This window comes from Diadema antillarum, unplaced genomic scaffold (genome assembly GCF_040938485.1).
Source record: "Diadema antillarum isolate AM-2024a unplaced genomic scaffold, OU_Dant_1.0 seq00000460_RagTag, whole genome shotgun sequence".
NCBI lineage: Eukaryota > Metazoa > Echinodermata > Echinoidea > Diadematoida > Diadematidae > Diadema > Diadema antillarum.
The window spans coordinates 1,562,339-1,579,922 of NW_027271431.1; the positions used below are offsets into that span (position 1 = coordinate 1,562,339).

At 36.7% G+C, this 17,584-nt stretch overlaps 1 protein-coding gene across 1 annotated transcript in view; it reads left to right on the forward strand.

Annotated features, from left to right (window-relative positions):
* Window positions 1-6,318, forward strand: part of LOC139733031 (jouberin-like) — a 29,977-nt gene extending 23,659 nt beyond the window's left edge. The window contains exons 24-29 of the mRNA XM_071643875.1: window positions 1,337-1,486; window positions 2,642-2,746; window positions 3,523-3,757; window positions 4,582-4,715; window positions 5,188-5,276; window positions 5,919-6,318. Of these exons, the coding sequence (XP_071499976.1) occupies window positions 1,337-1,486; window positions 2,642-2,746; window positions 3,523-3,757; window positions 4,582-4,715; window positions 5,188-5,276; window positions 5,919-6,318 (1,113 nt within the window). The remainder of the gene's footprint in view (window positions 1-1,336; window positions 1,487-2,641; window positions 2,747-3,522; window positions 3,758-4,581; window positions 4,716-5,187; window positions 5,277-5,918) is intronic.
* Window positions 6,319-17,584: the final 11,266 nt, after the last annotated feature.

Sequence of the window (17,584 nt, forward strand, 5' to 3'; positions counted from 1 at the left end):
AGCCGTTAGTTTGACTCGACGCGGTACCGCGACAATCAATATACACGTATTGTACGAAACCATTATTGCATGATTACTAAGACATGAGAGCACTTTGGGGCGAGTAAGTCTCACAGTGTTAGTTATATAAAAGGTACTTTAACCTGAAACACAAACCAAGACAAGGAAACTCAGGGAAACTTTTGAGGTACCAAAACTTTATATTATCTTTAATGTGCGTAGAAGATCAGGCCAAGGAGTTATCAGTGATAACTCCTTTATCAGGCCTACAGTATACAGGCAAAATAGAATGCGTGAATGAAATGTTTCTTGAATGAGATTAAAATCAATTGACCAATCTCATTAACAACTCGAGATATATGCAAATTTATAAACATTTTTGTAAATCTGAAGATCAAGCAGAATTTAAATGATTTATACTTCCTGTGCCATCTTTGTATTAACAACCTGAACAATTACAAAAATGCAATCTTACCAACAAAGAGTTTAACATGTTTGTTTGTTTTACTCACTGTTTTAAACAAAACCAAAAAGTGTGAAAAAAATTAACAGGGCCTTGTTAAACTAATCGATTCATTAAGTTACCTGCTTTCTAGTTTCTTTTTTCTGACAATTGATGACTAAACATTCCCCTTTTTATTTTAGTTTTTGTTCTTACTTCTGTGTAATCACACAGCACAACCAAGCAGATACAAGACCTTGGTTTTCAGCCATGTTATGATACCATTTTTTTTCTCTCTCTCTCTGTTCTTTTTCTTTTTTTTCTTTTTTTCTTTTTTTTTTTTTTTTTTTTGGGGGGGGGGGGGGGGTTATAGTACAAGTTTCCAGTGTGAATCTGTTTTAACAAATCAATCTGTTTAGAAGACCACGGGGGAACCCTTGCTCATCCTGTAATTTCTAACTGGAGTTCCTTGATATGTAAACTTGATTCACTTATCAGGCAAATGAAAATTGTAACGAATCACTTTTAACTGCTGATTGATCTTTTCATGTGTCCATTAGAACATGGCTTTAGTTGGTGTGTGGTTTATGTGTGTGTAGATCATCTGAAAATGTTCACCTCAACTTGCTGGTTCAGTTTGGTGGATTGTATTTGTGCCCTTACTGTCCATGCTGGTTTGAAATATCTGATTGTTTTTTGGACAAAGCCTTCAAGAGCTTGAAACTGAGCAGAACAATGCACTGCTGTCTTTATGCTAGTGTGTTGAAGTCATTTTGTCTGTGTAACGTGAAAAGAGGTTACAGTCTCTCAGTCCAGTACATTGGGTTCTGTGTTACCTTCGTTCTCTGCGTGTTCCATTGTCTTCACCACTGTCTCTTCACCCCTCATTGATAGACTATTCAGAAGACGCCGCGAGACCTCAATCAAACACCTTCCATGCACTCCACCTTTGCCCCTGGTATGACCTTTAACCCCAGTGCATCTAGTATGTATGATACCTGGGGCTCAACCTTTGACTATACAAATACTGGATGGCATACCCAGGTAAGTACTCACATACATCATCTGCTTCTTCATAAATCATATTTCTGCCTGTACCATCAAATCCCTATCTATCTTGTGTTTTCAGAGGCTTTCAAACTTATCACACTGTCATCGTTGACTGTAGCTGCGGTCACACTGGCAAAATATCGCAAAGTTTGCTTTTCTGTCCACACTGCCGGCCAAACTTCTTGATCTTTAAGTTCTCAAACTTTGGGTGCACTGTTGCAAGATAGGAGAAAGAGCGTGCCCTCTGACAGCTGGTGATTGTGACGTAACAATGCACACACGTCTATCACAATGATCATGTGCTTTGGAGGCACCGCCTGCAAATAGATGGTGGACTGGTCATATGATGAACTTTGACATTTCAGTAGCTAGCATTTACACTGCCCAACGATCAAGAAGACTTGCTGGGGTCTGGGATCCCGGAAATATCCCTATTTTGAGTGGAAAGTTTCGTGGGATGTTTTGCAAGAAGTTTTAAGTCAAACTTGCAAAACTTTAAGATCTTAAAAATTGCGATCTTAAAATTTGCGATCTTATGATAGTGTGACCGTGGCTATTGTTGACACCGTATCCCTTTGAAGACAAGTCCTGAGTACTGTGAATATTGTAGAGAGGTGTCTTTGGGAAACATGTGTTCCAGCAAAATCAGCTCATCTTTGAACACACAAAAGCAGCAAAAGTCTGCATCATCTGGACATGATGATGTCACAAACACATATGCTTGTTTTTTTTGTTTTGTATTGCTTGTATGTGAGAAAGGATACATATTTGTCTTGTGCGGTTGAACAGTTCTTAAGTCAACATCCATTGTTGTAATCATTACCATTTTACCATGAGCTACCTTGTGTTATCATTTACATCTCTGTATTGAATTGTGTCACTGCTTTTGCACAACAACAACAACAACAACAACAAAAAAAAGGTAAAGGGCCTGTACTGGTGGAAATGATCTCTGGATTAAACATTCTCCATATATGAATGTGAACTGAAACAAGGAAAAAAAACACAATAATGATAGGAGTGATTCATGGAATGATGATGTGTTGTTGTTGTTGTTGTTGTTGTTGTTGTTGTTGTTGTTGTTTTCATTGCAATCATCGTGGTGTTATATGTGTGTATCCACCACTCCTCCCCCACCCCCAGCACCAGACGCCAGGCACACTCGGCTTCACAGGGCGGGGTCCAGGTTCAGGCCCAGGATGGACCAGCACTCCATACAAGAAGGGACCGATGCCTACCATCAATCTGCAGGCTGTAAGTTGGCCTTTCCTTCTACTTCTTCTTTTGATACTGACACCTTTTTTTTTCCTTCGTTTTTTTTTTTCTTCTTCTTCTTCTACCCTTACAAAAAGTTTTGTGGTAATCCTGATGTAATTACCACAAGACAGTACCACAAGACAGTACCACAGGAACTGTCCTGTGGTATTTTTGGACATTACCACACAGGACAGTACCACAGGATAGTACCACACAGCATTACCACAGGGCGGTACCACACAGCACAACAGTACTACAGGGCACCGTCCCACATGACATTACCACAGGAGAGTACCACACAGGATGGATTGGAAAAAAAAAAAATGTGGGAGAACTAATACCCACATATCCCAGAATTTACATGATAGGCAAGTGATGATTTGAAGGATTTCAGGACCAACATGGCCCTACTTAATAACTTGCCCTATACCTACAAAACCATTTGACTCCTATATACATCTAGATAATTGTCCTATTCTTTAGATAGTCATTGAGTCTATCAATACATATATATATATAGGCCAATTAGTTATAATGCATTAAGGCATGTTTACTACCTAGATAACACCTTATCATAAGATATGATATTTACTTTTTCATAACAAAGTTTACGACATTGGGAGCAACATAACATTATTAGACAATTTCTAATAAAGTTCAAAGTAACTGCCATCATACATACTTTGAATTTAGCTAGAAGTTTTTCATGTCAAGTACATAAATGTGTATGTACATTTGAATGTTTCGGTATATATCCTTTCTTTCTAACCAAGGAATCCGATGGGAAAGCAATCTTCACTTTCAAGCCCCCTGTCGTGGCCGATAAGAACAAAGAGCTCAACAAGGTTGTGGCGCTCTACGCCTACACAGCGCAACGCTCCGACGAGCTCAACCTCGCACAGGGAGACACCATCACTGTCCTCCACCGGGACAACGAGAACTGGTGGATGGGGCAACTTGCCAATGGACAACAGGGCTACTTCCCTGCCAATTATGTCAGCTATGAAGGTAGAGAAAACTGAAAATTTTCATCTGTGAAAGATCACTGTATCAAACCCTGTGTTGAACAAGTGATGGAATCTCATGAAAATTCTTCATGTAATCTTTTAAAGTTCCTGCATTATTTACATTTTAGTTTTAAGAGGACGCGAAAAAAAGAAACAGTAATACTAAGCTCTGATTTTATTTTTCAATACAGAGCATATAAACCATTATCTTACACACATCTGTAAGATAGTGACTTTCCAATACTGAGATGATGTGTATCATTGTGAAATTGAGTATCGTGTACCTGTGTACTGATATACATGTAAGTAATAATGAGTACCCAATATCTACAGCAGGACATCTCAGTTTTATTGAGTCTGCTCATCCAAGTAATCCATAACATGTTAGTCAAAACAAAAACCATAAACAAAATTTCTGGCAGTCTCATTTTTCATCTACAGCTTCTGTACCAACCTTTAGGGTGGGGTTTCATGAAGCACTCAAAATTTAGAAAAGTTTGTATGGATTATGATGTGTCACAAAATTTGAATTATAGAATCAATTCCCTGTGGAAATGATGTGAATGATATGATGTATACATTTCTCTTGATTATGATTTAAAAATTTAGACAGGTTTATCAATGAATTGGTTATCTTTCAGCAAATAATGCCAAACTCATCATAATTGATGATTTTTCACCCTGCTTGCTTGATACAATTGATGCTGCTGGCTCCACCACACTGGCTTTTATAGTTACCTTGTGTCACAGCAAATCCAAGATGTTTGATATAACTGTCTGTTTGTTTGTTTGTTTGTTTGTGTGCATGTGTTTTCATCCGTCAAGGTGAGGAGGAGGACCAGCTGATGATGGCATCCCAGTACTACCAGAGTGGGGCTGATGAAACGGATGCAGGGACACCAAGGAGAAAGGGCAAGAGTGGAGGAGGAACAACGCCCAGAAAGAAGACAAAGCAAGCGGTGAGTCCATCTTGCTTTAAAGACTCTCTTCCCTGTCTTTATACCCCTCCCCTCATCTTTATCTTTGTCCATTTAGGCCAAATTGGTTAAGTTTCTGGTTCCATTTTCATTTTCTTTTAAAATCTAGCAAAATTCATTCTTTGAAGTGTACATTTTTGTTTAATTGTTTTGTTGTCATCCTACAGCCCAAATGTATTGACAACTTTGAAATGAACTAATTTTGAAAGAGGAAGATTGCCTAACATGATATTGATGTGTAAAGGCCTTGGCTTTGCATTGTAATTTGAAATAATATGTTTTGTTTTAACATTTTGTTTCCAAAATGTTCACTGGTAAAGCAAGCTAGAGTTGAGTATTAGTGTATGGGAACAATTATATTGCAGGCATGGGTTTTCAGAATGCATAATGCTATTGCATTTTGACATCAGAGATTTTGGGATACATTATTTTCTTTTGTGTTTAAAATCAACAGTACTCAGCAGTGGTGACCAAATCTGGAGAGTTAAAGTTTCTATCAGGAGCAGAGGAGAGTGAACAGGAGCTGACATCAACAACGACCACGTGAGTCACCATCAAATATATCATCTCCCTTCCTTGTTCATATGAGTTGTAGCGTAGTGTCATGCTAATTTTTTTGTTGCTGTTCTGCTCTTGCTCAAGTTAATTCAAATCATTTTAATTTTATTGTCCATTTCTTGATCTTTTTTTTTGCATGTATACACATTACATCAGTACATACATACAATGCATACATACAAAACACAGGTATTGTTTCAAGTTGTTGCTGTAGTATGCACTTTATGTCCAGATCTCTCGGATGCAATATCTCAAGTGCTATGCTATGTTTATCCTTTCTCATTCAATCAGTGCCCAAAACAAATACTTAAAAGTAATAATGCACATTTTGTATTGTAAATGGAATGACAGTTGAAAATTCTCAATGTGCTTGATCACTTCATATCTAAAGATAAAAAACCTACTTTCTTAGCTGTTTTTGTAATTGTGCCTTGGCTAAGATCGTTCTGTGTACACCAACAATGATATTACCAATTATTTTGGAGGGTAAGATGTCATTGAACTACTGTTTTCTATTTCCTGCACTTTTAGTCAGGAATATATGGGAAAGATACTTTTATACCCACCAGCACAATATCAGTCTCTGCTTTACCCATGATTTATCTGATTTTTTCTCTCGCAACCCAGACCACGAAGGAGGAAGAAGAAGACTGTCACGCTGGCCGCCAACTTGGAGAGTGGGGACGTCACCACCGACGCAGATTCGCCCCGCCGTAAACCGCCCAAAGGTCATGCCAGGTCAAGAACTACCCCTAGTCTCTCTAGCAGTGCACAGAAAGACAGCCTCCAGAGCGCCACCACAAAGAAACCACCCAGAAAGAAGAAGCTAACCTCGGAGGACGGCTCCAACATGGATGACTCGACGGATTACGGCGAGACTCCGCGGAGTGCTCGCGTGAGGAGGCGGTCGCAGGAAAGGCTACTCCTGTCCAGCGAGCTCGGCCAATCTGGCAAGAAGGGCGGGAAGAGGAAAACCAAGACCAAACATCTTGAGGATGAAGATTACGAGAATGAGTCAAATGCTTGAGGAATCTTTGCAAAGTTCACTATGTTATTGTTTTTTTCTTTAAGGCATTGTTGTGACCTCTGACTTCTTACCATTGGACACAGACTAATCACAAAGTGTCAAACACTTAGAAAGAGTGTGATCATGAGGTCTCTGGTTCAAGCCCCACTCTGGAGTAAGCCTAAACCAAGCAAGACACCATATGTCAGAAAGGTTAGCCAGATAGTAATTCACAGTGCTCCCTGCTCTCCAAGCACCAGCAAATGAGGACCAGTTAGGGTATCACTTTGTTAAAGGAGTCTCTTAAAATGACAGATAGCAGTGAGTGTTCCTTCTTGACTGGAGAAGGTACACGTGACTGGCTTGGGCATCACACATCATGGAAAGCTGATCATGGTCGAAAAGCTTTTTGAGCTGCTAATGTTCTTTAAAATAATAATAATAATAATTAAAGTACAGACATGCTTTACATGAAAGAAACAAGAATCGCACAAATTCAGTCATCCCGAGTGTGACAGAGAACAGAAAACATGTTTTGCAGCTTGTAGGTCGCTTTGTCTTGCCAGGGGTGAAGGAACCAACATTGCTGTATCTGTATTGAGGTCCATATACCAAATACTTTGTTTTCTCCTCACCCAAAAGTGATTTGGAGTGAAAAGTGAAAACAGATCCCGAAGGCAAGGGCACAATGGTAGCACCTTAGCCATGAAAGAGCACTATGTGATATACCTTCTTTTTTTTTATGATATGGAAATGGAGTTATAACTTTAGAATGCAGTGAACCAATCTTGCATTAAAATATCAGAAATTAATAATGGGAGTAATTTATCATTATAGCATGACCACATGGGGAAAAAAAAGTTTCAGGAAATTTGACCCCAAAGAAGTGGGTGTTTGTATGTATGAGTGTGTGCATGTGTGTGTGTGTGATTTAGTACAAGGAATAGATTGATCAAAGAAAGAAAAAAAAACATACCACCGAAGTATATGAGCAAGACTGAACAATTAATCGTGTCAAACAGTCGTGACCATTTGCATGTTACTATCAGAGTCGTGTTACACAACATAGTATCCTGGTATTTACGTGAGGGTTTAATTTTTGCGAATTTCGTGAATCATAGTTGGATCGCGAATTTAACAACACGCGAAAATGTCACCCTACACTAGAGTAACAATACATGCAAGATACATGTAGCGTTGGTGTCAGTTCGCGAAATCAAAGCCTCGCGAAAATGTCTGTGACCTTTCAATTTGCGAAAATATCTGTACGCGAAAATAACAGCTTATACAGTAATTGTTTTTGTCTTTACAACATCATGGTCCATTCATATGTTGGGGGGGGGGGTGAGATATCACCAAAATTCACATTTGTAAAAGACGTCTCTTCATAGAATGGAGAGCTAGTCAGAAACAATTCTGTTATTTCTTCAGCTCACATTGAAAACCTAATTTCTTTGTTTTGTGAAGTGTCCTGTCATTGATTTGAAGGCGATTTTGAATCCATCATTGATGAGTGGTGCTACCTTCTACTTCAATTTATTAAAACTTGCATGAATTCATTCAGAGCACTCAGTATTAACTCAAGATTGGTCAATGTTCTCATACAAATTTCTTGTGAATGTTGTCGTGGGTGAAAACACTTTAAAGCACTGCAACATATTGTATCGGCAGTACTTGCGTGAAATTGTATCATGATATTGACCAACTGGTGCAAGGCCAGATGTTGTAGTTAGGTCAGTTTCTGAAGTAGGAGACTTTTAGCTTTAATGTGACATCTGACCCATTCAAAATGGATGTTCCAGACCCATCAAAATGAATGATGGGTTGATGCTAATTTTTCAGAAAAAGGGGCTTTAGCATGAAGAGTCTTTTTGAGCACACCCCTTATTTCTTTATGAAACAAAAATCGGAATTTAAATCTCCATTGCAATGATTGTGAAGGGATTGTCATACATGTATTACGTTAAGCCAAAACTGGGCTTGCTGATTAAGCATTTTCTATTGATGATCATGTCAAAGTATCAAATGGAAATACTGGGGGAGAAAATCAACATAAGAAATGCAAAAAAAAAAAAAAAAAGGTCTACAACTGCTATTAAAAAAACCAAAAAAAAAAAACCACTGCTTTTACATTTCTTTATGCTTCCACACTTTGAATTTTTATGGGCATGTATAGCTCTGTCACGAAACAACCATAACCTGAAATCAGATGAGCTGACCAAAAAATGCCCATTTTCAGGTCTACTGGATTACATCACATGTGTTTTATGATGCTGGGTAGCATATGTAGCATGTAATTCATGTTAAAGCTACAACAGCTGTTGGAAATATCAGAAAAAGTGCACAAGGGGCAGGTAGATTGTGCTGGTACCAAGGAAATTCTCTCCTTACTCAGGAGAGCACTTGCATTGCACATTATCTTTTTTTTAATGAATATGTGTTTTTATCTAACAGAGATTTGGCATGAATGTTTTTGATATAACCACATTTTATCCTGTTGGAGCACAATGTGTGTTATAACGTATCCAGTATAATATTTCACTGTATTCTATAATGACACCCAGCATTAACCAGTATAATATACTTTGTGATTGGCTCAACATTATCCCAAGGGAATATGTGTATGAGTCTTGAACAACTATTCCACAATGTTTTCCATTAAATTATGTTTGTGCATGGTGGACTTTTCCACCTTTCTTTATATTCTTCACACAGAGATTAAATGAGCAGTGATCAGAAAGACAGTGAGAGCAAAGGTTTATTGTTTTAACAGATGTAATCCGAGGAGAGGCATTGAATATGCCATATAGTTTGAGAACATAATATTTTCCACATCGGGACTTGTTAGACAAGTTTGCGAGGGGTTAAATTTGTGATTGAGAGCCACAGTCAGAAAATAAGACAAAAGTATGGACATTTTTTTTTTCCAGGAAATTAAGGTGGGGACCACTTTCGGGACTTAAAAATTCTGCATTTGTGTAATGGGAGGCAATGCTTTGGTGTGTTGCCAATTTTGCAGTTTCAGCCATATTGTGGAATACCATAAAGTGAAACCACTGTGATATTTCTGAAGAATACAGTACACCATTTGCTCAACAAGACCATTATCACCATACTCTAAGCAGTGTCAGTGTGCAGCAAAGTGCAGTTTCAAGAGTAATGAATGGATCCATGAAAATGTGGTTTCAAATTTTCGTGTGTGTGGGTTTTTTTGTTATGTTCACTTTTTACCCAGATCTTTAATATCAACATCTAGTACTCAGGGGGGTGTTTCATCAATTTAGTCAGCGCTGACAAGTTGTCAGTCTCTGACAATTTCAGCAAAATCCTTGATTTTGATTGGCTGAGATGCTCTTATCACTGACTGTTAGCATGGTGATTGTCAGAGACTGACAACTTGTCAGCGCTGACAACTTTTATGAAACGATACCCAGGTCCGTGCTTTATGTTACTCTCCTTTTTTTGACATTTTATGCGCATAATTCACCTTTACTTTGTATGTGTCATGAAGTACTTAACATAACTTTGTCCAATTTAAAAAAAAAGTACTTAATATACCTGAAATGTAGAATGTAGTGAAAGAGCAGATGATTGTTATAGTGAAGATATCGGCTGTTATTCTGTCTCGTACACAGCAAAGTAACAAAACAAGCTAATAAAATGATGTTCCTGGTTCAAGTTGCTTGGTTGCAGTGGTTGAGCTGCGTAGGCAAGGTACTTTATCCTCAAAGCTTAGTTCTTTCGAAGAGACTCAAGGCCATGGGTCCCAACTTGGTTTGCTTTATAAGTATTCAATGCTTCCTTAGCTTTCACATAAAACAAAAATGAATTCGAACATATTTACCTCATAAGTCACTGAGCAGCCCAGGAGACTATATAGAGTTTATATCCCCTTCCATTCCTGCTGAACTGCTTTGTTTTAAATATTACAGTCACATGATACACTGATCAAATGTAATCATACATTGCAGACACCACTATTTGTCGTTAAGAATATTCTGCTTCCCTGTTGTGAGGAATATAAAGCATTTTAAGTAGTCATTAATGAATGTCCTTTCATTTCAGTTGTCATTTCATTATAAATGTAAACTGCATTTCATATGCCACGTCCACTTTCGTTCTCTTAAGGAGAGTATCATTGTAGTATTGTGCAAGCATTCACTGCATGTGTTTACCCAAAGGGAGGGATGTTATGACTCAAACAGCGAGTAGATGGTTTGAAATCTATGCTGATGAAATAAAAGATGCAAGGACATATTAAATGACATAACAAGTTGGGAGTTACTATTTCCCATTCTGAAATATGGGATTGACAAAGATGGGGGAAAAATGAGGAGAGAATGTTTATCTTTTAATCAGGTACAAGTTTTCTTGGACTGGAGATTTTTTAGATTGCATATTCCTGGGTTAGTGTACAGAAGTGTCCAACACAAAGTCACAGGTTGGGAATTTTAGTTTGAGATGTGGTCACATAGTCTGCTAATAAAAACCTATCTGTGAGTTCATGTCATGTCTTCTGTATAACTCCCACTGATGAGTGGTTTTATAAGAATATGATTTCTGTGATTACATGTCAAGAAATCTTGTGTGCATGGATACAACTGTACTAAGACTATAGCCGTGGTATTCTATTTAGTGTTCAATTGCATTTTATATTTCAGACTTTTAAAAGCAATTATTTCATTGCATAATGTAATGTATTCATTTTATATTCTACTACATGCATTACCTGCCATCTGTATATATATAACTGTACAAAGTTAATTTATATGACATTTGTAGAAATGTAAAGTAAAGATGAAAATAAACATGAACATGACATGTGCAAGTGAGTTGTGATGGAATTTGCATCTTTCTTGGAAAATTTTGTTCCTATTACGTGTACATCATTTCATTTCATTTGGTTAGACACTTTTAACCCATTGAGGGCGGGCTGATTTTGCTACAACACACATTTCCCTATAGACACCTGCCCGAGTATACTTGGGACTAGTCTTCAGTGGGTTAAAGAACTCTATACAAAAGACAAGCTTCAATCAAATTCATCACTGTGATATAAACATGCATACAACTTTAGTGTACAACACACATTACATAAGTGTGTTGGGTACCAGTAGAAAGGAAGTGCCTTATTTTGTGTAAAGATGTGGTAACCGAATAAAGTGAAAATTACATCTTATAAGAGGAAAATGTTAACTATCACGATTGCGCGCATGCACACACACTCAAAACACCTCTCCTCGTAAAGTCGCATGTGACAGATAAAATGCTGTTTGTTCATTTTCCATCTGAGAAGATGGCTGGATAGCCCATATTCAGCTGTGCTAAGCCTGTCTTCCATGGGGTCTAGTTGGATGTCGGGTGGGACCACTTCACCGGGTTAAACACCCTGCTCTTTGCGATGAATGAACAAAGCCGGATCTTTTATGTGCAGGATCGGAGTTGTGACTCTCTCACACACAGGACCTCCATTCTATGTCCATTTTATGTTTTGCCCCTTGCCAGAGGGGACGGTATAATTACACACAACATTGTTCATTGGGTACATGTTGAGTGTAAACTCATCTATAGGATTTCAAATGGAGATGGATCACACTGGCTCTGACAGCAATTTGTGGCACAAGCATGGAGCAGATTTTTTCATAAATATAGGCATTTCTAAGAAAATAATCATTATCATGATAATTAAGCATATCTCAGAGGCTATTTGAAGACACCATAGCCACTCCTTGAGTCAAGAATTAGAAGAGTGTAATGTATTTACAACATCTTCCTTTCCAGTAAGGGTGGGGATGATTGACCTGCTCTAAGATTTTGTCCCTCAGTTATGACGTTAAATGAAGTTTTCCGCCGGGTTCATATTTTGTCCTTAACATGTCAACATATCTCTCATTCCCTCTCTCCTCTCCATATCTTGTCTTTCACTATCTCTTCATCTTTTTATCGATCTCTCTCTCTTTCTATGCTATTCTCTTCTCCATTTTTGATGCCTAATCTTCTGTCATGTCTGTATCTGGGTTTTGTACCTGGTGTTTTGTTGTTGTTGTTGTTGTTGGTTTTTGTTGAGGGGGATTGATCATATCTACTTTTGAAAAGAAAAATACATATGTATATATATATATATATATATATATATATATATATATATATATATATACATATATATATATATGTATATATATATATATATATATATATATATATATATATATATATATATATATATTATTATTATCATTAGTAGTAGTAGTATTTTCTTTATTATCTTTATTATATATATATATATATATATATTATTATTATTATTATTATCATTAGTAGTAGTAGTATTTTCTTTATTATCTTTATTATTATTATTATTATTATTATTATTATTTTTATTATTATCATTATTATTATTATCATTATAGACATAGGCCTACAGTGTATATACACACAAACAAACACACACACACACACACATACACATAATATATTGCACCAAAACATAGAGAAGCAAGTACACAAAAGGAAATTCATGGCAAATATGTGTTACAAACATAATATGATGTTCATATATTTACATACAACAGCTCTGCAAATGATATGCAATATCAATTTCAGATATTTATGTACAGAAGGTGACTTCCATATTAATGCAACTTGTCAGCAACTATGATAGTACATGTAATGAGCAGCATTTGAAAGCATGCGCTATGTCACTGTAGCAGCTAACTTCTAAGATATGCAATGATTGTAATTCAATATTTCAAATGCACTGACCCCGCAGGGTAAGGTGCTCAAGGTACGGCGAGAAATTATCAACATAAACAGAAAAATAAACAAGGCAGACACAAAGAGCCTGGATCTATGTAAAATGCAAGAATAAACAATTATGTACAAGGCTAGATCTTTGAAAATTCAAGAGATAAAAATGAAATTGAGTGTTGATAAGGTATGTTTAGATCCACTTTATGCATCTGTATACAAAGTTTACCAAGAACACCCGTACGAGAAGAGACACTGTTTCTTCTGATTTTGTTTTCAGTTTTCAGTTTTCAAACGATGTATTTGGGGGGGGGGGGAGAAAAGACACTAACAGCATTTGCCTCTATACAAAGTCAGGGTCCTGATATTTGTGTCATGGGTTTGAACCACTGAAACAAGTGTCTTATTCAGCCATGTACTCGCACACACAGAGTATCTGTAAAACAAATCTCAATGAGACATATGGGTTTTAAAGCCTTGGAAAACCACTGATTAGTTCAAACAATTCTTTTTTAGTTTCTGAGTGACTGTCCTCCCATTAAAAAAAAAAAACAGGCAGATCAGTTCAAAAAACATAACAGGATTCAAGGTCAATCTAAAACACAGGCAGAGACCCAACTTGCCTTACAATACCAGCACTAAACAGCCAGAAAATACTGGCTCACTTGGTTACAATTCACAGCTTTCGGTTTCACACACTAGTCTTAAACAAGTTGGGAGCACTTCTACACATGATTGGATTCAAACATTATAGGACAGTCATTGCAAGCTTACATATGAACAATATCACAGTTTTGATTGTATTTTACCTTAAAAAGGATTTTACATAGACTCACAGCCACAGTTCAAGTTATTCAAAATGCTACAATAAGGATACAATACAATAATTGGCAAAGACAATGAACAGCAAAGCAACTCCACCTTTATTTTTGTCGAGACAAAATTGTGAAAATAACAGTAAAGCAAAAGTAAAGAGTGGGAGTTATATCATTTTGATGTGCTGAACCCAAAAATGGACAATAAAACAATGCCCAAATATAGCCTATCCCTTTTGCTCCCTACCCTTTAGATGCGAGCACTTCTGTTCGTCCTTGATATGTCTGGAAATTTGATCTTTTATTGTCTGTGTGACAGACCTTTTCAATCCTGACATAAGGACACATAATATTTCATTGTGTTCGTGTAATTGTGTTCCATATTTTATTTTAAATTACTCTGGGTTGTAAAACTGGATATAAAATATGAAAATGTCTAGCGTTGAAAGATATCTATGCAAAAACATAATCATGCCAAGCTTATTTTGAGTTTGTAGGACTATGTAGTTGTTGGATACTTCCTATGAACTTGGATAAGAAAGTATTAAACTAGATTATATTGAAGAAAATAAAATCAGATCAGTGTTACATTTGTACCTATGCAAACTGTCAAGAAAGATCACAGAAATATGCTAACATTGAGAATTGTTTTTGTTCTCTTTTCTCGTACATTTTCCTATTCTTTCGCCAATCTCCATCCACAATATAATTCCTGTCAGTACATATAATATACTAATCCCCCTGCCCCGCGTTCAACCCACTCTATAAACTCATACCTCAATTACACATCCTATACACACACACACACACACACACACACACACACACACACACACACACACACACACACACACACACACACACACACAAACACACACACATACACTGTACATGCATCCATATAATTTAATGAAACACTAGACATTATGAGAGAAGCATCTATTCAGGAAGTTTTATCTTTTTAAAGGCAGTTTGGTTGAAGATTTGAAAATGAAGTATTCTAGGTTTTCTGATCACTTCAATCAATGATTCCAATGCACAGCAGCAAGTATCTTACCTTTTACTATACAGCAGGTAAACCACAGAATATGAAAAACTATAACCAAATCAGACTAAAATATCAGCTACATTGGAAAAAAAATTGCAATGGTCACACTCACAATTGAGTATATGAATATAAGAACGACCCAAGTCCATGGAAGACCATTTCGAGTAAACTAAAAAAAACTTCATATTTTTTTTTGTTTGTCCAATAATATTCTATTTAACTGTGATGGGAAGGCAACATTGTATATACAAATTAGAACATATATTATTATGACAACTAACATTAACATTAATTGTGGAGAGGCCATTTTGTATGATGGACTTGGGTCGTTCTTTGATTCATATACATGATATTCTGCTATAGAGATGAGAGAAGGACGAGAGAGGGCGCTATAATATGAATGTAAGAATGACCCAAGTCCTTCATTCTTACATTCATATAAGATTTAACTCATTTATTTCAGGCACTTCCGGGGGTAATTAGGATTTATCATTTATACACAAGGTGAGTCCATGCATAAGCTACAATTTCCCATGTCAAACTGAATTTGGCCAAAAATTGGACTTGGGTCGTTCTTATATTCATATACTCAATTATTTTCTCCAAAGTTCAAGACTGGTTTTTTCTGTCTGCAAATCGGCCTAGAAAAGTATTAATACCAATTAATGATGAACAAACTTCTTTAAAACATATAAAAGTGATGAGAATGAGTCACAAATACTGGTCATAACAGTCCTAAATACAATACTTCAATGAATGATGCTGATATCAAGCTACAATAACAAACATTTATTCGGTGCATATAGAGAAATTGTGGAGTATATGTGATGAAAAATAATGCCAAAATATAGAGGAATAACATCTTCAATTACAATATGTACAGCATAGTACATTGATGAGTAGATTTTCATTCTTATGATAGAAAGACCTACTGTGGCTGGTAAAAAAACGAAGAACAAAGACAAAAGAGCATATCAAGTTAAGACTTACAGACACATAAATTGATATGTAGAATTACATGTGACCCATCACCACAAGAACCGAGAACCTGATATAGCTACTGTGCATCCATTTCCCTATAGTATCTTTTAAATCTCAGAGCTTTCCAATGATACATAATATCTTCCCTACCTTTGTTTCAAAACATCTGCCATTCAAACTGTAAGTAGGCCAGTCATCAGATAATCACAGTTTTGATAATAATCATCTTTGAAGCTTGATGCTGTCATGCATACAGCGGCAAGTCATTATAGGGTCTGATCAAAACGCCTACTGAGCATATGTTTTTGTTTTCGGGGGGTTTTTTTCTCTTAACTTCAGTAATTTGGCGAGAAGAAGTTGAGGTATCAAAATTATCAAAATCCTTTTGAAAACAAATGTCAATTTCTTGTTTCTATGTTGCTGTTGTTTTTTCAGGAAATCACCTTTTCTAAACAGTTTTGTAAGCTTATTTCATGACTTTATCAGGGTTGGCATGGTGGTGGGCCACATGTGTGAGAGCAATTACTTGTGCAAAACTCGGTCCACCACTTTATGAACAGTTGGACTAAATTCATGTCTCACTACAATGCAGAAACATGCAAATACAAGTAGCAACAGCAACACAGCAACATCTTTATTTCAGATTATGGTAAATCAGGCAGCTTTCTCAAGCAGTGTACAGTACTATTCAAATGGATTCAGCTCCAGGACGCAATAGAGATTTTGACTCAAAGGCACACTGACTTCAGCCTTCAAGGCTTTAAGATTTTTCTAAGATGGATAATCAGGATTACAATCATCAAGTCCTGTGATGTCACCCATTTTGTGCTTGGAGTATGTTTTACCTATACAGCACATGTCACAAGTGATTCAGTGGTGAGCAAACTGATTTCATGTACTAACATAACTATCTTCATCATATCCAGTCTGACCACATTTATCTGGCCATGCTAGGACCGGAGGGCATCCAGATATGTGATTTGGCCCGATAAGGAGAATTATGCTAAAATATATTGATATTTTCTACCAGGTTCTGCTGGAGGTATACACATGCAATTGTCAATTCATTAAAACTATGATTACTTGCATGGTATTTTCATGTTTGATATTTTAGATGGAACAGAATTTAATGTAAATGTAACATACTGTATACGCCGTTATTTTCGCGTACAGATATTTTCGCGAATGACGAGGTCATAGACATTTTCGCGAGGTGTTGTTTTCGCGAATTGACACCGACGCTTACGTTAATGCTCTATCAACAAAGCGCATGGAGACAATTTCGCGAGTTGTTAAATTCGCGATCCAACTGCAATTCGCGAAATTCACGAAAATTAAACCCTCGCGAAAATAACGGCGTATACAGTACATTTCTTTTATATATGTGTCTATTTCAATGAGATTGTGGCCTATTCTAAACTGTCACTCTATATGGTACCACTGCGGTGCATGCCAGTTAACTGGTGCAGCATCCACAATGTGATGCGATTTCTCACAGTGAATATGACTGAACTTCATATTGTGTGCATAAATTTGTAGATTTGTAAAAGTTTCACAGACAAATCATTCACAGCAATATAAAGTTCACTACTAGAGATTTAGAACAGAAATGAAGACAATTGTATGCCAGCTAACATCCCGATGACAGACAGATTCAGCTAAGTGATAGGCGGATGAGCTCGGATTGTACTCATTT